Source organism: Rhea pennata, chromosome 22 (assembly GCF_028389875.1).
Source record: "Rhea pennata isolate bPtePen1 chromosome 22, bPtePen1.pri, whole genome shotgun sequence".
Lineage (NCBI taxonomy): Eukaryota > Metazoa > Chordata > Aves > Rheiformes > Rheidae > Rhea > Rhea pennata.
The window spans coordinates 5,424,239-5,443,868 of record NC_084684.1 but is presented as its reverse complement, the minus strand read 5'-3'; the positions used below and the strand labels follow the sequence as shown (position 1 = coordinate 5,443,868).

The 19,630-nt window shown below is 50.1% G+C and overlaps 1 protein-coding gene across 1 annotated transcript in view; it reads right to left on the bottom strand.

The window, feature by feature from the left end:
* Nucleotides 1–19,630, bottom strand: part of AGRN (agrin) — a 138,822-nt gene that overhangs the window by 48,179 nt on the left and 71,013 nt on the right. The window contains exon 4 of the mRNA XM_062593160.1: nucleotides 19,180–19,227. Within this exon, the coding sequence (XP_062449144.1) occupies nucleotides 19,180–19,227 (48 nt within the window). The remainder of the gene's footprint in view (nucleotides 1–19,179; nucleotides 19,228–19,630) is intronic.

The following is a 19,630-nucleotide window of genomic DNA, read 5'->3' as shown; positions in this document are numbered from 1 at the left end:
AGAAAATATCACTTGTCCCAGCGTGGGACAGAACATCCCACGCACACACACACTGCTTTATTCATTCTCACTTACGCAAAGCAGGCGAATCACGGGCTGGTGTCTCTATAAAAGGAGATGCACAAATCTCTATCATATCCACTAATCAGAGCAGACTGCACAGACCAGTTCAACATCTGAATTGCTAATAGGAAAGGTAATCTTACGTTTGAGGGAGGAAGGGAGAGATGGAGAGGACAGGCGCCTGCAAACTCGAATGTCTGCAGGTGAGACAGAACAAGACATGGCAGAGCTTTCTGCCAAGTGGTTACTGCCATGAGCACAGCCTTAGAGCTCGCTACATACACCTACTGTTCCAGCAGTGCCCGAACACCACTGCCCACATGGTTACAACCTCCACACACAGCTATTTTACAACCAGGAGTCCCTACACATGCACTTGCCACCCAGCTACAGCAGACACATGTGCAGTGGGCACCCTCCTACCACCTCTGGGCAACAAGCATTACCTTACCCGCCCTGCACTCTCCTATGTGCACAATACACACTCGAAATGGAGACTGACCTACATAATGACGGAAAGGGAAATTATAAAAGGCAAAATAAAGTGCTCGGCAATGGCTCATTAACACTTCAATTCTCTAGCATTTGCCTTTGACTGCCTTGAGTTTTTGAACTCATATGCACAGCAACAATACACCGCTAAGAGACTAATATCAAATGAAAAAGAACTCTTTCTCTCCTGCCCAATATCTAAAAGCAATTTATCATTTTTATGAAGTGTTCTGGATAGTCTCTCCCACTCTTTCCGCTGCTGCTCGCTTGCTCGCTCTCTATCTCGCTCTCTCTTTTTTGTAATGCAGATGAGCCTGTTGAGCTCTGAGATGAGAAGGTGCAGGGGCCAATAGCAAGTGAGTGGATATGAAATGCAGGACAAGTGGGGATTCACTCCCCCCACACACACACTTCCTGGGCAGCCGGGTCTGTAGAGCACAAGTGTTAGCTGTGCAGTGCATAATCGAGCTGCCGGTCACAGAGGAGGCAGAGATAAAGCTGTCTTAACGACCAGACTTCTACAGAGGAAGGGAAGGGAGCCGGTGCATGCAGCAGAGGCCGGCATGCACAGCCAACCTGCAGCAGCTTTCTATCAGCTACCTGCTCAAAGGAGACGCGGAGGACGCGAGGGAGGGACAGAGAGGTGCCTGCCTGGCTCTGCGCGGTGCAGAGCAAACAGGCACCCAGTGCATCTGGCTCAGTCCCTCACGCTCACGGGGCAGCTCTCCTCTCCAGCTGTGCGGCCAGGTGCAGCTTCGCTGTGCTGGGACGAGCAGCTGGCGCTCAGATGTGCCTGCCAGGGGTTGGAGGGAAACCAGGGCTGCTCGGCCCCACACAGAGAAGGCAGCACTAGCTCTGGCAGCTACTGTGTAGGACAGACCTGGCCCAAATCCTGAGGTGGTCTCCACAGCGAGACCACACAGGGAGCCCCAGGTAAGCCCCAGCCCTTTTGTCACCCTCTTAGATCTTCAGCCAGGTGTGAGATGCCAATCCCTAAGCACAATATCCAAGGACCTTCCTCTTCACAGCATGGCTATGCCTCACACCTCCAGGAGGGACAGCAGTGCTGTCCTCACCTTGATGAACAACCACAGCCCTAGCAGCAACCTGAACAGCGGCCCGAACGAAAGATGGCAGCTCGCCATGGTCCCAAGGTGAGCACAGCCACCGTTTCCCAACGCTCAGAGGCAGCTAACGGTCCCACATCTTATGCAGAGCCGTGCACGGGCTTTGTAAAGCTACACCGTTACTGGTATTAGCTAGCGCAGAGCTAGTCTGGGTTGTAGAAAAGACAACGCAGGCAGTGATGTGCTCAAGGCCATAGCACCAAGGATTGCACTAGAGCCTCTGCGCTCCCAGGCAAGCTCTGTGCATGCTGTCAAGTCTCTCTCTGGAGAGAACGAGCAGCAGACAAAGTAATGAAAGCTCGGGCTGGAGATTTGCTAGCAGGAATAGTCACCTGGACAAAAGAGATCGCACCCAGGGAAAGACTGAGGACGTGCTGAAAGATGCATGAGCGCGGAGATCCGAGGGGGGGCTGAGACCAGCTGGCGGAGGCCAGCTTTCCAACACGCTCTCCGGTAGCCGGCCAGCCCCCGCCCTGCCGGCCCGAGCCTTGCCCCAAGTCACACGCCTGCCACTGAGGGGAACGGGAGGTGACAGACGATTGCAGACACAGTCGTTTTTGAGCCAGCAGCTCAATTACTCGAACACCCAAGATGCTCTAAAGCAGCCTAGATCCCGACCAGCCACGCAGCGGAGTTCCCTGCTAAACCTTCCGCCCCCAGGTCCAGGAAGAGAGGGGTCCAAAGGCAGCCTCTTCGGCGCTCGTGCTAACGAACTCGGCCTTCACGCAGCCCTTCCCACCGGCTGCCCTCCGGAGCAGCCCCGGAGGGGCTCCTGCCTGAGCGGTGGCTGGGGACGGCGCAGCGAGGAGCAGGACTCCCTGCCTGTGCAGACCCCAGGGGAGCCCGTGCTGCCCCCCAGGCTGCTCTGGGCCTGAAGGGACGGGACAAACTGCCATCGCGGGGGAGCCCAGCACTGCGGACGGGGGGTGCACGCTACGAAGGCTTTCACGCAAAACCACAAATTCCAGTTCCAGCCCAGACAGAACTATTGCCATCACTACTCTTTGTCCTCTCAGCAAGGAAAACCTACCCCACATCTCCTCGCAGTGAGACCACGGGGTGATCCTCACCCTCTTCCCAGTGTCACGCTGTCCCAAAGGACGGACCAGGATAAGAGCTGCAAAAGCAGCAAAGCGGCAAGGACAAGGTGATGGCTTTCTTGCTGGGAGGATGGATATGCTGTGCCCCATATTTTGCACAGACTCTGCCTCAGCCTGCGGTCCACAGGAAGGTCCTGTCTGCTGCCACGCAGAGAGGCTGCTCCAGGCCCCTACTTCCCCGGGGGGCCCCGGCATCGCAGAAGGCCAGGCCTGCACGCTGCTTTTCATCTACCTCCAGTACATGCTGGCCCAGTTTCATCGGCACAGTTGCAGATGAGGAACCCATGGTAGGAAGAAGTTTGTCCAAAGCTACAAAGACGGTGACAGGGACAGCTCTCTAATTTCTTGCCCTCTTCTGGTCTTGTCTTCTACCTCAGATTTTTAATAAAGAACCTTATCCATCCTTATCCTTTCCTTGTCCATCTGAGGAAAGGTTCCAAAGCGAGCAGCTGACCTAGTTCTGCTCCTGCCAAAACCAGAGGAGTTTGTCCCTGGGACCCAGCGCAAGGCACCTCCGAGCGCATCAGAAGCCCGTCCCACTACCCCGCTGCTATTTTAGGATCTGTTTCCATTCAGCACTGGTCATGCCTCAGCGTCACTTTTGCCTTCGCTCCCCTGCTGCCCCTGTCTCCTTCCAGGCCTAAGGCAGTTCTGCGGGAGCCAGCTTGCTAACCTGGCAGGAAAAAGGCTTCAAATACTGGACCGGTCTTCAGAAGGAGTAAAGGCTGACACATCGCCAATGACTGCGATTCTTTTTAAAGAAACTTTTAAAAACATTTATTAAGGTTTGGAGCCAAACTTAGTCTTGTCACCTTTAAAGTAACCCTCTTCGTAATTGTTTCTCCCAAGTATATTTAAGAATGCCTTAATTTGAAAGCGTAAAAACAATGGTAAATGACAGAGAAGCAATTAAGAGTTATAAAGTTAATCGGGTGAGGCTATACAAATGAAACTGATATTTCATCAAAATTGAACTTTCAGTCTGTTTTTCCACCTGGGAACACTAAAAAAGAACCCTAAGGATATAGGCCAACATCTGAGCAAGAGAGATGATACAGGGTATTTATTTACCTCACATTCCACAGCGGAGCTATCTGCTTAACGCTGTAAAAAATGATCTTTTACAGAACCTACGTTTGATGGACACTTTTCTATTTTTCATGTGCATTCCAGTGAATGCTGTTACCGCAGAGCGAAACTTCCAAGCCCCAGGGCGCCAAAGCTGCCAGGCACGGCGGCACTCGGGCACAAGGCTGAACGCCCAGGCGTCGCAGGGCAGGCCTGTAGGAGACCCGTTTGCGGAAGAGCTTCATACTTGCAGCGTTCAGGCCAAGAAACAAACAAAAGCAAGCAACAAAAATGCTTCAAACCCGAAACAAACTGTGACAAGCAAATTGGTTGTTTAAGTTTCTTTCACTTCTAATCACGTCTGGTGTTACTGGTGAAGAAGCCCGTTTATTCACAGTAGATAATTTTTAAAACTCACCTATTCAATACAGTGATGCAATTGGATGAAGCAAGCCTATTACACTACCAACAACAAAACAAAATGCCTTAGTTCCCCTGCCAGATCTGAGAGATGAAAGAAGTTTATTATGCTTGCTAAGAAGACTCAGCCAAAAAAAACTCTGCAAAGCATGAAATTCAGAGGGAGCTTCTTTCTTCCAAAATCTCTCTCTCTCTCTGGCAGGATGCAAGAAGAAGTGACCATCACTGACACAGAAGGAATAAAAGTTGGGAAATTAAAAACAAAAAGAAGAGGCTATCAGCCTAATTTCCAGGATACTCAGCGCTAACCATGCTTTTATGTCCCATTTCCTATGAAGAGGGTCATGCAAAGAAGTGCTTAGCTGAACCTGGCTAGAAAGCAGTAACAAGCGTGCCACAAAAATTTCCTGTCCTAATGCTTGTACAGGACAGCTCCAAACAAACAGTGGGCAGTAGATAAAGCATGCAGGAGTGCAAGAACCTCTTATCTTTGATCCCTAACAGTGTTGGAAACAAACGTGCTATTAAACATTCCCCACAACTGACGGGCTACAGACTGCTCTCTAGTTACAGCACTGCTGTTATTTCAAACACTTCAGGGACTGGGATTTGCTCTCTTGGTCATAAGGCCAGGATGGGACTGTCCTTCCCTTTTCTCTCCAAATCTGAGAGGAAACTGGGCAGAGAGAAATGCAGAGATGGTGCTGGCCAGCATGAGAAGCAAGTCACCATCCAGTTGACCTATCAGTGAGGTAAGCACCACACAAGGCACACACAGAGGAACCAAGGCTCTCCCTGCCTGCTGCCACTTTGGTTACCTCTATACAACATTGATAGGATAGTGACTGTGTATTTTCCCACCAGTGTGCCTTCCATGTCACCCAATAAACACGCCTGGCCTGGCTTGAGGTAACCCATGCCATGGCTATGACTGGAACCAAGCCTGAAGCCTGTCTTATTTACTGCAACCCTTCGGCTGGACACTTTAGTCACATATGATAGCATCTCCACGACAGAGGTGTCCAAGAGGCAGAGAGAAACTGGAGTCAGTATGAGCTTGCAATAGTTGGAGTCTCTGATCTGATTTTGGAGGCTGCAGCATATTGTGCCTGCTCCCCAGTCTACACAGGAGAGATGTTCTCCCAGCTCTCTGCATCAAAAACTATGCTTTGAAACTGTCTATAAAGCCTACATTGAGGCTGGGTGGAAAGCAGATCTGAAGTGGTGTGGATCTGAAGCATAGTATGGCTTTAGTTAAGTCAATCTAGAGCTGCAGAGGAGTGCAGCAATGCATTTGATGAACAAGGAGAGTAGCATTTGTCTGGGACACATGAAAGCTACAGCTAGGAGCTGACCTTTCCCAAACCTCCAGAGCCATGGAAGACGAGATGGAGAAACAGCCTAAGGTATACAACCCTTAAGCAAGTCACACAGAACAAAAGGGAGGGCTTGAGCTATTGTATCCACGTTGTATCCCAGCCAAGCCTCTCTAAGTTTCTTAATGCCACTGGAGCAGAAATAAGAAAGTAATAATAATAAAAAGAGTGCACTTGCTGAGGAGGAGAGGGAAAGCAAAAGGTGTTGTTAGAACTAAATCATGTTAACATGCTTCTTGCCACTAATGAATCGACATGATTCTCACAGGTGGACAAAGCACTCTCTTCTCCCATGCTGAGCCCCAGGCCAAACATGCAAAAGCAAGAAAGGCCTTTAGAAGAGATCATGGGTAGAAGAAGGATGTTACCGGGTTTGGAGCCTCATCCAGCTCAGATACGCTGTGCTCTGTGGCTCTCTGCCTTGTATTCTGCAGTGACCACCTCATTTAAGATCAAGAGCACAAAAGAATGCTAATGAGAGTTTCTGTCCCGCAGATAACTGGGGAAGGTGAGTGGGCATACCAAAGTGATCTGGCCTTTACCTGAACAATGTAGAGCAGGTGAGGGTCAGGGCACTGCCAGCGCTGAAGAAACAGGTCGGAAGGGCATTCTTTAACAGGTAACAGGACCACATTCAGCAGCACTAACCCAGCAACAGCTGGAGCCATGGCGAACCTCCACCTCCTGGCCTGCAGCCCTCCTGCCCTCCCACAGAGATGAGCAGATGGAGGAATGAACTCAGATGTCATCATGATACCCCTTTACAGCACAACAGCCTGCAAAGCAGACCTTGCCTGGCCAGGTGGGCTTGCAACAAGGGGCATTTGCTTAAAAACGAGAGGGCAAGAAAGTGGATGGCTCCTCACGAAAGTTAGAGGTATAGCTTACCCTAACCAGGCACAGCAAACAAATAACGGAAGTGACATATGGAAATGCTTTCCTCTGTCTTGCCAGTGCTGCCTGTGGCCCAACACTCAGGCAGTTGGGGTGGGATGCCTTCATCAAAGAACTAGGAGGGAAGAAAAGGGGAGAGGAGATGAGACAAGCTGGAAGGAACTTCTGGGGGCATGTCTACACTGGCAACTGCAACTAGGGTGGAAACAGTGAGAGTCAGGGTTTCAGAGAGCTTCTTCCTGTGGTTTGGGCCCTAAAGTGCTGGCACTCATCTGAAATGAGCTGCTTCTACTGAATGAAGACTAACTAGATGGGCTCCGGTATGAACACACTGGTTTAAATCCAAGCCTTCTCTTCAGGCAGCCTCTAATTAGCAGCAAGAAGGGAGTGGGATGCTTCATCACCATGAAAGCCACTGTCAAAGTTCAGCTGAGCATTTCCCCAAGCAGAGTGTGCAGGTCACAGGTGGCTCATACTCCAAGAGGAGCTGCCAGGGCAGATGGTGCCAGCTCCACCTCCTGGCCTCCTACAATGCCTGCAGATGCTCAGAGAACAGCTGGAAGGACAACTGAGAATAGGACAGCTCTACCGTAGCTAGCAGAGAGGACCAGAGCCAACAGGAGAATTGCTTTAAGCTGCTGAGGTTTCCTGCATGCAACTCTACTCTGTAGAGAGATACAGGAGGTAGTGTGAGGGTGCAGGGCAGCTGCTAGCAAAAGAGGAGGTGCCCAGTGGCCACCCCTTCCCTCATGCTTTTAGAGCCCTACTTCAGGTACATCAAGGACCCAAATGGCTGCACATTTGCTGCTGGAAGAACTGACAAGGGCTTGCTTTTGGAGGGAGAAGGCTGATGTTGAAGTAAAGGCACTGCCTGAGCTGGGCCCAAGAGACTGGGCAAAATTAAGATTCTCCACTATACACAACATGCCCCGTCTTGGCATGTTCCCAGGCCTGAGCAGGCAGGCATATGCTGCAAAAAGAGAGCCAGTAACAATACGTGCATGCAAAGGTCTATGTTTCTGCTATCACAGCCCCCCTCTGTCCCCTTGTATACACCCATTTGCACTGTGCTCTCCTTCAAACCCTGTATCCTAAAAAATGCAGCAGCCAATGAAGAAAGTTGTGAGCTGGGAGGGCGGAGGAGAGTAGCTTCTGCTTCTAGCTTCACAGCCTAAACTCACCATCAAGTTCTGTGCCTTGGTTTTCTCATTACAACAACAACCAAAAAAAAAAGGAAAAAAAGGAGATGATAATAATCACCGACCCCCTGATATCAGTAGGTAAATAGCTTGATGAGAGTAGTAGGGATTAATAATAAGCTGGCTTTGTCAAGTGCTTGGAGATCTTGAGGTGAAGAGCTCTATCTAATAAGCCCCAAGCATTCACACTCCATTTATGATTATTGTTATTAAACTAGAGAAACATTTTAGGATTTTAATGTCAAAATTGCTCTTTTCCACTGCACAGAAAAGAAAAAAATTACTGGAGCAGCTTGCTGATTGCTTATTGCCCACGCCCCCAGCCCTTTGCACCAAGTGCACGCCTGCCTCCCGTCTCTCCTGGCAGTGCCCAGGCCGTGACAGGCACATCACTGCTATGCAGTGCCAGAGCGGGGCACTGGCAGACACAGTTCTGCCTCCTCAGCCAGGAAGACCCCCAGGACTGAAGCCTTCTCCTCAGCAGAAGAGCAGGTCCCTGAATATCCACAGAGGAGTGGGAGATGCCTAGAAAACATGCAGAAGAATCCTAACTGTTTCTTCTCTTCCCCAGCCAGCTTTCTCTGCTGAAGGCAAGATGTGCATTTCCCAACCTGGACTGTCTCCAGATCACAGAGGAGTCCTTCTCCAAAAAGGCCGAGAAAAACAATCAGAAAAGCACAGCGAGAAACTTGATTAAAACTCATGGGTGAGAGATAGGAGGGTGGTATTTACCTACTTTCACAGCTTAAAGCATCTCTGATGACAGGAAAGGGGCAGGAGAGAGAAAAGACTGACAAGCCTTACAGCCACACTGCTGCGCTCAGTGTAAATGTAGCCAAGAATTCCTGCAGCAAGGAGGAGAAAGAGAGAGGGACTTCCCCAGCAGTGCACACACGCAGGTGAGGGCAACTTGCATGACCAAGGACTCGCTGGTCACTGAACTGAGACCATCAACAAATCACATACTCCCAAGCAACTGCCACACACCCCACGTACTTTTGCTCCACATTTCTTTCTGATGGGGGGACAGGGAAGCGAGAAAGGCTCTGAATTTCTAGTACGGAGCCAGAACATTCTCCTCTGAGCTGCCACACTTTCTCTTGCTACTGTCAGCCACTCCAGGTACACTGGCCAAGGGACCCCATGGGGCACATGTCTCATCCAGGTCAAGAAACTACTCAGCAATCAGAAACAGGCTCACCTACTAGATGGTAAGCATAATGTCACCTCTATTTTAGGCAAGGACATTCAAGGATAAAAACAAGTTTAAAGCAGCACTGGAGTGGCTAAGACCAAGGCAACCACATTAAGCAGAAAGAATTTGTCCAGGGTAAATATCTTAATCCTTGTCATATCATATGTTGGGTAGGGATTTGGCAAGCTCGTTAATAGGAAGAGTTTAAAATTAAAGAATTAGAATGTGCAAATGTGCAACAGTGCTGCTGTCTAAACTAATGCTAATAGATTAAAAACTCTTCTTCCCTGGAAAGCAGTGAGTGCTCTATTTCTTTGTCCATTTAAAAGCAGACCAGATAAAGCACTGGGGGACACAGAGCGGAGAGCAGACCTCTATTGGCTAGCATGGGCAGCAGAGAGAAAAAGCTGCGACAATCTAATACATATTTCACATCCCTAATGCATGCGGGCAGTTACCAAGCTGACATGCATCTCTACTTCCCATCTACTGCTACTCCCCACTTGGTCCCCATGGACCAGTGGGCCATAACAGTGACCTGTCCTAACCCAATTCTGCCTCAAAGCAATCAATGTTAAATGCTCATGTAAAAGATGTGCAGTGACCATCATGAAGCAGTCATGAAATCATTTAAAAGTGGTGGATAGTGCTCAGAGGACTCAGAGAAGGAGCCTGTGATAAACCTTCCCAGATTCTGTCCCTCAGCCAGAAGACAAGAATTGCATGCAAGGTGACTACATGTGTAATAGCAACATACAAAGCATATGTGCAATAAATTCCTAGGTCCTGGAGCAGAGGTTGAACCTTATTTTTGGAGAAGGGACAACGTGCAACCACAACAACATAAGCAAGCCTGCCCTGTTGCCATCCAATATATGAGGACACTGTTGGTGTGAAAGCCAGAGCGAGCAGGCAAAATGCAGGAGAGAACTGCTTCTGTAGCTTCTTTGAGATGAAAGGAGAGACAGAAAGGCAAGGCCTGGGGGGTGGGCATGAAGGCCCCAGGGAAGGAGCCATGTGCATGTGTGTCAGGACAGCAAAGGCCAGCATTAATTCTACATGAGATCGAGGTGCACGTTGCCATGGCGACGAGTTAGGCTGGCGCTCCAGCCGAGACTCTCATCTGTGCACGTTTACTCCTCTTCTTGGGCCCACCCTCCCTGCCATCAATATTAATTACATCAGCCACAGCCTGCTGGGTGAGGGAGAAGGAGCCTGCTGCCCTGCTCAAAGGCAGGAGATGCTCCCCACCGCAGGGCAGGGACAGCCACAGAGGCATCAGCAGGAGAGCCTGGGTATCAGGACAGCACGGGTATCGCCCCCACGGCATGGCCAAGCACAGCTCAGCACCTCCACAGGCCACGCGCCGACCAGCACCGGCTCTCCTGGGAAAGAACTGGATATGTTAATGCCATGCCATTTCATGCTGGCATTTTGCTCAGAGGCTCTACCCTTGGTGTAACCAGAGCAGGGCACGGGGAACGTTAGCCACAAGCCCCAGTTCTGTTCCAGGCCTGCTGGACACCCATCCTCACCCACTTGCCTGTGTCCCTGCCTGCAGCATGGGACACCGATCTCACCGCAGCGCCACTGAACAGATCTGGAAAGCTGCAGTTAACCTCCATCCACAGTGTTAGGGGAGTTCAAAATACTGGCTAATGGCACCACCAGCAACCTTGCAAGCAGCCCTACACAAACCAGAAAGAATGGGAAAGATAGCACTTCCCTTTGCTCATCGGAACAGTGCACACCTTTTATTTGCACGTTTCTAGCTGTGGAGCCAGGCTACACTGCAACTGCACAACCGTGGTCCCCCAAGGCCACAAGAACTTCTCCACAAGTCCCCACGTCACTTACTGTTTTCAAGCTGCCATCCAAGCTGAGGATGAAAGGTCCTTAATAAATAGAGAGAAAAATAGGCATCAACCATTCAGTTTGGGAACCTCTGCACTGCTCTCAGCTCTCCAATGATCTTTCATGCATAGCTCAACACAGCATAAAGCTCTCTGGGAAACTAGGCATCTCCTCCTGAGACTACAGTGTACTAGTTCAGCACGCCCTGAGCACACCCTGCACAGGAACTCAGCCAGGGGAACCCCAGAAACTCAGTCTTCCCCAACTACAGCCTTTCATAGCCCAGCTGCATGGAAAAGCTCCTCACTTCTAAAAGCCATCACTACTGAGATATAAACTGAGAATAGGAGCAGAGAAAAGTCAGCACTCCTGTCCCCATCATCTCTTCCTCCTCAAGCTGGTAAAGGCAGCCTGGCCCCTCTCAGGGCTGCAGCCAGCGATGCCTGCAAGTGTGCTAGGCAGACAAAGGAGAAGTAGGAAGAGAGATGACTACATGTTTCCATAATTAAAGGAGGAGGGAGGAAAAAAGAAAGAGTTGATCAGTTGGAAGATCTAAAAGCAAAACCATGTGCAGGAGGCACACTGAGCTGGGGGTGAGCAAGGTGAGGGTGGTGCTGGGGGAGGGCAGGGCAGAGCAGGGAGGAGTTTAAGGCATCATGTTTTCAGGATATGAAACATCAAAGTCACTATTGTAAATCAAACATCATAAGACTCTCATTAATTTGTCACAAGCCCTCTTGTGAGAACAGCTCTGAGCAGGCTGATCACTGGAAGAATCCATCAGCCTTCATCAGAGATAGGAGTGGGCTGAAAACATGCTCCACAACAGATGCAGACAAAAAGCCTGCCTCAGCAGCCAGCTCCTGCTGTCCTGGCTGCACACCCCAGCACACACACAGCCCTCCCAACCTTCCCAAAAATAAAGCAGTAAAGAGCATGAATCTGCCCGGAGGAGGCACTCTGCAAAGAGAGCTAAGACAGCACACACAAAGAATACACCCAAACGAGAGGGCAGCCTGCGCACGGCCCATGTAAGGGAGGGAGGCAAAGGCAAGAAATAGTCATTATGGGTTGTTTTAATCTGTGCTCACCTGTCTGCAGAGGCCATGATCTGCAAAACAGGGTCAAATGTTTACAAATCAGGGAGATCAGAGAGCTCTGCAAGAAAACAGTTCTTGGAAATGAGGGCTGCAGCAGGCTGTACGGCTGGAGGGAAGGAGGCTTCCTCCCCAGATGGACCAGATCCAAAGGCAGTACCCAACAGCACTGCCAGGCAAACCCAGCACACTGCCATTTGCTGACTTTTTCCAGGCCCTAGGCTGCCAGGCGTTCAGGGCACCAGGCTCTGGCAAGCCTTTCTTCAAGGTCTGCTTGCACTCTTCTGACGGAGTTTGCTCCTTCCCCAAACTTAAGTCCTATAACATGAAAGTGCATAAATTGATCCCAAAGAGAAAGCTCAAACTCCACTGTAAATGGAGAAAGAAAAAGTGCTCAAGAGATCAAAAAGTGGTGTCTAATAACTGCAACTACCTTATCATGCACGAGCATGGCATACTGTCAGCTCTGTTGTCTGATAGAATTTATTATGTGGGGAACTGACAGGGTGGACACCATGGTCTAAGGTCTTCAGTGAGATGGACTGTTGCTGAAGTGAATCATATTTCACCACTCAAGCTGCTGAAAGTCAGCTACATACCTTTCAAACTGCATGTGCAGCAAAGAGCTAGAGGGTAGGAAAAACACTGGTGGGGAGGAGTGAGGGGCTGTGAGAAAAAGACATGGGGCTCATAAACACATCTGTGGGAGAGAAAAGAGACAGGTCTATAAGACCTTGCTGTCCTGCTAACCAAGAACAGCCTTTCCATGAAGCCAGGGCTATGAATTCATTTTGCAGGATACAAGTCTTATACTGGTTTGTGTCAAAAGAGAAACAGAGTGGGATTAGAAGCCAAAGCCAGCGGCGTGTTCCAGTACAGCCACGCACAAAGGGAACGAAACTGAAGAGCTTGTGTTTTATTTTAAGTTATATTTTCACAGCTTCCCTCCCAGTGTGATGGAGTGTCCCCTCCCTTGCCCCCCTGAGCAGGCACAGAGGGGAGTGCAGAGCTGCCTATAGAGCAGCCTAGCTCCTTTGAGGGAGTGACAGCCCAAGGCTGCCTTCCAGGCCTCAGCCTTCAACAGGGCCTAGAGAAGGGGAGACTCGGCATGGCTCTGGTGGTGAGTGTGGACAGCATACGTAACTCCCAGGGTGTGGGCCAGAGCCCAGCCTTCTTACTGCCACTGCCCTTCAAGGTTTAACCCTCTTTAAAAGAGCATCCACTGGGCTCAACGCAGAAGATGTCACTTCAGGTGAGGGAAGACACAGTGCTCTTAACTTCATGGGTAGGATACTACATTACCCTGCTCTGAAAACCCAAGATGCCCAAGTCTGACACTCATAGCACAGCACAATTAGCCAACAAGTCACCCACTGGGGCCTTCCTCACCCTACCTTTTGTTTTGCAACCTTCTCCCAGCTGACAGATCTGCACCAGCACCAAAACATTTCAGCACAGATAGGCACTAGACACAATCAACCATCTTCGTCTCTGTTTCCCAAAGACCTGAGGCCCACCATCACTTTCCCAGCTCCTCACCCACTATTAGCCACATGCTGCGTCTTCAGCAGGGGCAGCTTTTACTGCAGGACTGATCTGCTCATCTTGATGTGGTGCAGGTGGTCTGTGGGCAGCATGCATAACCTGGCAGGGCAGGGCAGGGCAGCTAAGCACCTTATATGACTTCTAAGCCCAAGGTGATTTATTTCTTCCCTCTTTACATCTGTGCAACCATGTTATGGCCAGAAGAAGCTGCTCATCAGAATTATGGGATGTTAATTAAACAATCACATAAAATTAAGGAGCATCTTCCTCTGGTGAAACAGCAAACACAAGAAGCAAGGCCAGGATGGCTGACCTGTCCGCTGATGCGTGGTTTATGCTCAGGCACAGCTAATGCCTCTGATGAAGGGACCACAGACCTGTGCTGACAGACAAGGCCTCTCCCATACATGCTGCCTCACATGGCCTCTCCATGCCCTGGCTTCACCTCTAGAGCAGGTAAGACACAGACTAGAAAACAGCAGCCAGGCACATAGATCTATTAGCTGTTCCAAAGTGCTGGAATAGACAGATACTGCTATCTCATCATCTCCGTGTGGCTCTTGGAACAGCAGCCTCACCTAGCTCTGCTACAGTTGCTGCAAACTGGCACTTCTCATTTAAAATTACAGTTTAAAAAGAGATCAGCAGCTTGTGACCGGAGGCCTGCATGCACACGCAGTTTCCCAACACCACCCTGTTGTTCCTAGCAGAAACATCCTCTTTTCAGGGAGGCGAGGTAGGTATACCCTTCAGACTCATACTGTCTCAGTATGGCCAATGCAGTGGCTCAATCCATAGAAACTCATTAACTAGTTCACCTACAGGTCAGGAATATTTTATAGTCCCCTCTTTGACACAAATCAGATTCTCAGTGTCACGTAGCACTCGATGAGGAGACAGACTGCTACCAGCAGTGACTGTAGGAACCAGTCCCTTAAAATGCTGGCAACACAACAGGTGACTCTCTTCATGGCAGAAGGGACATTGTCTGAAGAGGAAACCACTGGAGGGGAAAGGGAGCTGGCCTGAAGAGGACAAACCCATAGCAAAGTACTGACAAGAGGATGTCCAGCAGCCACAGCAAAGACAATGCCCAGGGTTAATGGCACTGTAGGATTAACGAGCTATCTGATTTCCATTGCAAACAAGAGCAGCCACCTGCACCAGCACTTCTCTGCCTAAGCCCCTGCCTTGGCCAGCCAAGCTCTGCTCTGCACACTCTATATTTATGGAGCTGCCGGATACAAGAAACCATTTTTTCCTGTATTTTATTTCTCAGATGTCCTCATCTCTTACATCACTTATGAGTGCATAAAAGCAGTGGTAAGTGCTGTGCCCTGCACCCTTGGCTTGATGGGCAGTGTGAAAGGTTGGACCATCATCACTCTATCCATTCTCACCAGAATAGCCCTCTCTGCCTTCTTAGCTGTTTCCAAACTCAGAGAAGACAGGACCTGAACTTTCCGCACAGCTGGCTAATACCACAAATACACCTGCTAAGGTGAATGGAGACTCCCACCACTGCCAGAGAGGTATCATGACTTCCTCTTCCACAAGGGATGCCTGCTGGGGACAGGCTGAAGCAAGACGTAGTTCAGAGACTTAGGGCAAACCCCAACTTGATCCAGAAGGCTGTTAGGGTTAGCAAGAAACCAAAATCCACAGACCGAAAAACTCAAGACCACCACTTTTGGTGCTAGGAAAAGGGGCTACGCAGAATGCTCCAATCTGTGCCACACCACGAGGGCTTTCTTCTCTCTTGCAAGGCTAAAAGAGCAGCATGGACAGAGAAGGGTGGCTAGACAGTACAAGAACATGCAAGCACATTTGGCCAGAGCTAAGCTTCCCACCTGCAAGGCAGCGCCCTACTCCTCTTCCTTTGTATCATGACTGCTAGTCTCATCTCTAGAGCCATTTGCCGTTGGCTGTGCCATCATACCCTGCACAGACCTCACCAACAATTACCTGCATGGAGATGGTCTTCAGAACCTCTACAGAGCACCCCAGGGGAGGCAGGAGGCAAGAAGAGAGGGACAGATAGGGGACGCAGTCCGGGATGGGCCGAGCCTAACAGCCTCACTCTTCATCCCATCAATGCCACCTGATTAGCCGATCCAGCCCCCGCTAGCACGGCTCCATGGCTTTCAGAGGGTTATTGTTCACTTTGCCCTCAGCAGAGCAAACAATAAAAACAATCTTGTCTCCCCCACACAACTCCACCAAGAGATGCTGCAAACAAACAGAAATCAAACCTGTCATCACAGATTCTGCAAGAACAAGGCAAGGGGGGAGGAGGGACCCTCCAAATCCTCCCCCACTAACTCTTTCCCTCCAGGGGATGCAGAAAGGCACAGCCCACTCTGCCTGCCCCTTGCATAGCACCTGCCAAACCCAACTCCAGAACACTCCAGCCTTAGGGGTGGGGAAGGAGGTGTGTGTGTGTGTGTGGCACAACTGAGCCAACATCCACCTACTCTCCAGTTCCTTGCACAGACACTCCCATACGCACTTAAGGAGGAGACCCCAAACTGCTTAAGGGGGAGGAGAAGAATTATTCAGCTGGGGCCATTTCTTCAGCTGTGAAAATGGGGAGAGCCTTCAATGGAGCAATGCATTTAAGACAGCCAAGCCCTAAGACGCTCTGTAGAGTTTAGCAAAACCCTGCACAGCTACAGGAATGCCAGTGGGACTGAAGATTTAGGAGAAAATAGTAAGCTAACAGCATTAAATGGCATTGTTTTGAAAGAAAGCAGACCACTCCATAAATCTGTGGTTGAAGAGTTTTCTAGGGTAAGACTAGTGTCTAACGAAAAGGAAAATGTAAACAACATATGAGTATTAATCAGGGACTTCTCCCTCCTGCCTTAGCAAGTCTTTCGCCTCCAGCATCACCTGAGCACCAGGGCAGTGGCCATCATGGTAGCACCTTCTCTATACGCAGGATAGGATCTTTGCAGAAAAGATACTGAAGGTGTGGGAAGCCACTTCCTCCAAAAGAAAAATGAGGTTTCACATTTCAAGGCAGAAGATGGCTTACTGTCTAGCTTCACATCACTGTGTGGAAAGGGAAAGAACTACAACAAGAATTCCAGATAAAAATTCCAGGTTGTAGATGCTCTGCTGGTACAAATGGGCAGAGACCTATTGGCTCAGTGTGCAGGTTCCCACCTGGTGGCAATAGGCCTTGTTCCACTGTCATCCACAGAAACAGGCAGATTTGTAGTAGCTCAGAATCTGTCCCGGAAAAAAAAAGAGGCAGCAAGCCTTAAGGGAGCACAGCTGGAGAAAAAATCAATTGCCTGAGCCTGCTTTGGTTGACACTGGCACTATCACACTTTGCCTCCTGGGACACAGCCCCTTGCCCCAGAGCGCACACCTCCTGAATCCTTGCCAGCCTTTTTTGTCACACTGCCACATACGGCTTGGGGAAAATGAATGTGATGCAGTGAGAGACAGGTCCCTCCCTTGCCCATCTCTCTCAGAGCTAGTTGTGGGATGGAGAGAAGGGTTAAACCACCCATCAGCCACCTCTCTAAACTGAAGCCCATCAGTAGGACAACCTAGGCACAGATCCTGTTAGCATAACTTCGAACTTTACCAAAGCCATGATGGGAGTGCAAGCCCAGGGAGAGAAAGCTGTGGCCCTCACTCAGCAACACTCAGCACTTGATCAGTTTAAAAGCAGAGGCATGGCCCCATTAAGTCATGGAATACATACATATCTAAAGAGCATTTGCAGGCCCAGAGCGATGTCTCTAAGCCTAATACAAGCAATGAACACTACCAGTCTCTCCAGCACAGGAGGAGGCTGGAACCACCCCCTTTTGGGTTTTTCTTCTTCCCTCCACTCTGTGCTCCCTTCTACCCAAAAAAGCTTCCCAAAGCAGAAATTACAAGCTTTTACAAGAGGAACATGCACCATTTCAGGGTTGCAAAAGGAGGAACCTCAGCTGGCAAACCACCAAGGGTGGTGCCTTCCCAGCTCCTCTCTGCAGGGACCAGAGATCTTCTGGAACGTGTCATCTAGATGGGATGGGCTGCTAATATTTTGGAGCCCTAAGCTAGGAATTACACCTACGTTTGCTTTTATTTTTACGTTAGATGCCTCCTCTGGTCCAATTATAGATTAATCACATTTTATCTAGCATCCGTTTCTCCCCCCGCCTCCTTCCCCATCCCCATCAGAGAAAGAAACAAACAAATAAACACATTATTAATTGGCTGCAGTTTTCTATTAGGATCTTATCTGTGCACATAAAGCTAGGGAGGATGGGGAAGGTGACTGAACAGCCTGCCAGCAGAAAGCAGGGGATTTTAAGCCTGATTTTCAGAGGAAAGAAGGCTCCTAGAATGACGTTATCTGAACGCATGCTGCCTGCCTGCACCCAACAGCTTTTGAGCCTGCTGAGAACAGCTGATAGCCGTGTGGCCTCAAAAACAAAGTTCCTAAAACTCTGTGAAACCAAAAGACCTTAATAAAGCCCTAGCTTAGAGAAAAGGTGTATTGGGAGCACACCGCTTATCAGACACTAGGGAATGCACAGCTGAGAGACCCTGCCAGTGCCAAGGCACAGGGAAAGAAGCAAACCCACAGGAAACCCAGCTCTCTCCCCCATCTGCACTATCATGTAAGGACTATTAGCTCTGGAAGAACAGAGTCCATCTCCTGGGGACACAGAAGGTACCAACTGCCCCGTGTCCTGTAAGGTCAAAATTGAGGGATGGAAAGGTGGGTGTTAAAATCCATAAACAAAAAATCTCTGCTACCCAGCGCAAATTGGAAAGGAACGAGGGCTAGGTTACAATCCCATGTCCATATCACTTATGGCCAGGGCTGTACATGTACCTGATATCCACTTGAACACCATTTTCCATTTTATTCCTACTGCTGATAAAGCTGAAACCTTTTGCCAGCTGGAGCATAAGCCCAACAGATTTTCTGTAGCATTTGTACAGCATCAGTAGCCAACAGATCCAGGACTGGATGGACTGGGATGATTTGACTTTGACTGCTCAGCAGGAACAGCGGTTTAACAAATGGAAAACAGTCTCTCTGCAACCTGTGCTAGCTGCAAAAGCACCCCTCCCTGAGCTGCTCAGCCCATACCCAACGTGCTTGTGCTGCAGTTTCCTACCTGCTTTCTATCTGACTTTCTGCTGCCATGGATCAGTGCAGCTCACTCCACTCCGTTCGCAGCAGGAGCCACTGAGGCAGCGGGCAGTTCCAGGGAAACGCTGTGTCCCCATCGCTCCCCTGCACAGCTGTCCCTCCCCGCTTAGCCCCCGCGTGTTCTCAGGGCTGCGTGGAGGGTGGCAGGGAGGGGTGGCAGCTGCCCAGGCCAAGATGAGACAGTCCTCAACCTCTGGGCCCCACAAACTGAAACTAGCATTCTCACTCACTGAGCCGGGCTGCTCTGACGCTTGCACTGCTGACCAGGCTACACCAAAAACATCTGGGGACCGAGGGAGGCAGAGCACTGCTTCAGTCTATTTCCTCATGCACAAAGCCCACCACCTGACGGGGGTGGGCAGCCCGGTGGACAGAGGGAAGGGAGCACACGTCTGCAGGAGCTGCGATACTGCTCCGGGAGAGAGAGGTGAGGTGAGTCAGGCTGCAAAACAGATCACTAGGTCAGGGAAGTGCATCTCCATCGTCAGCTGGAAGAAGCACAAGAGGCTCAAGCGATTTGCTTTCAAGTGCGTCCTGAGTGCACGAACCAAGCTCCAGCAAGCAACTGCGCGTACTTACCATCTCGTGGGGTTGGCGGCGTCTGGGTAAAATAACTATTGGGCTTGTCTGTAAAGAAACAAAAAAAGAGCACAGGGCTATTAGGTACCTTTCTGTGTGCTCGCTCCTCCCCCTCACCCCCACCCCTCACCCCGGTGGCGGCCTTTGGGCCGATGTTTTAGCCCATCAGCACACCATTCCCCACGTGAGCAGTGTCCCACAGCAAGGAGGGAGAGGCCAGAACAGCTCCCAGGAGCCCTGGCTCTCCCACTTGCATCAATGCAGCAACTCTTGCTTGGGACCTAGTAGCTCTAGATTTCTTCTAGGAGTAGTTTTCTTCCGACTAGCTGTACCAGTGAGGGGACAGGGCCTCCACCAGGGCTGCAGGTAGCTGTAATTTTCAGGCTAGGGGCTGCTTCAGACCATTTCACCAAGGCCACAATGCAAACCACACCACCACCTCTCACACAAG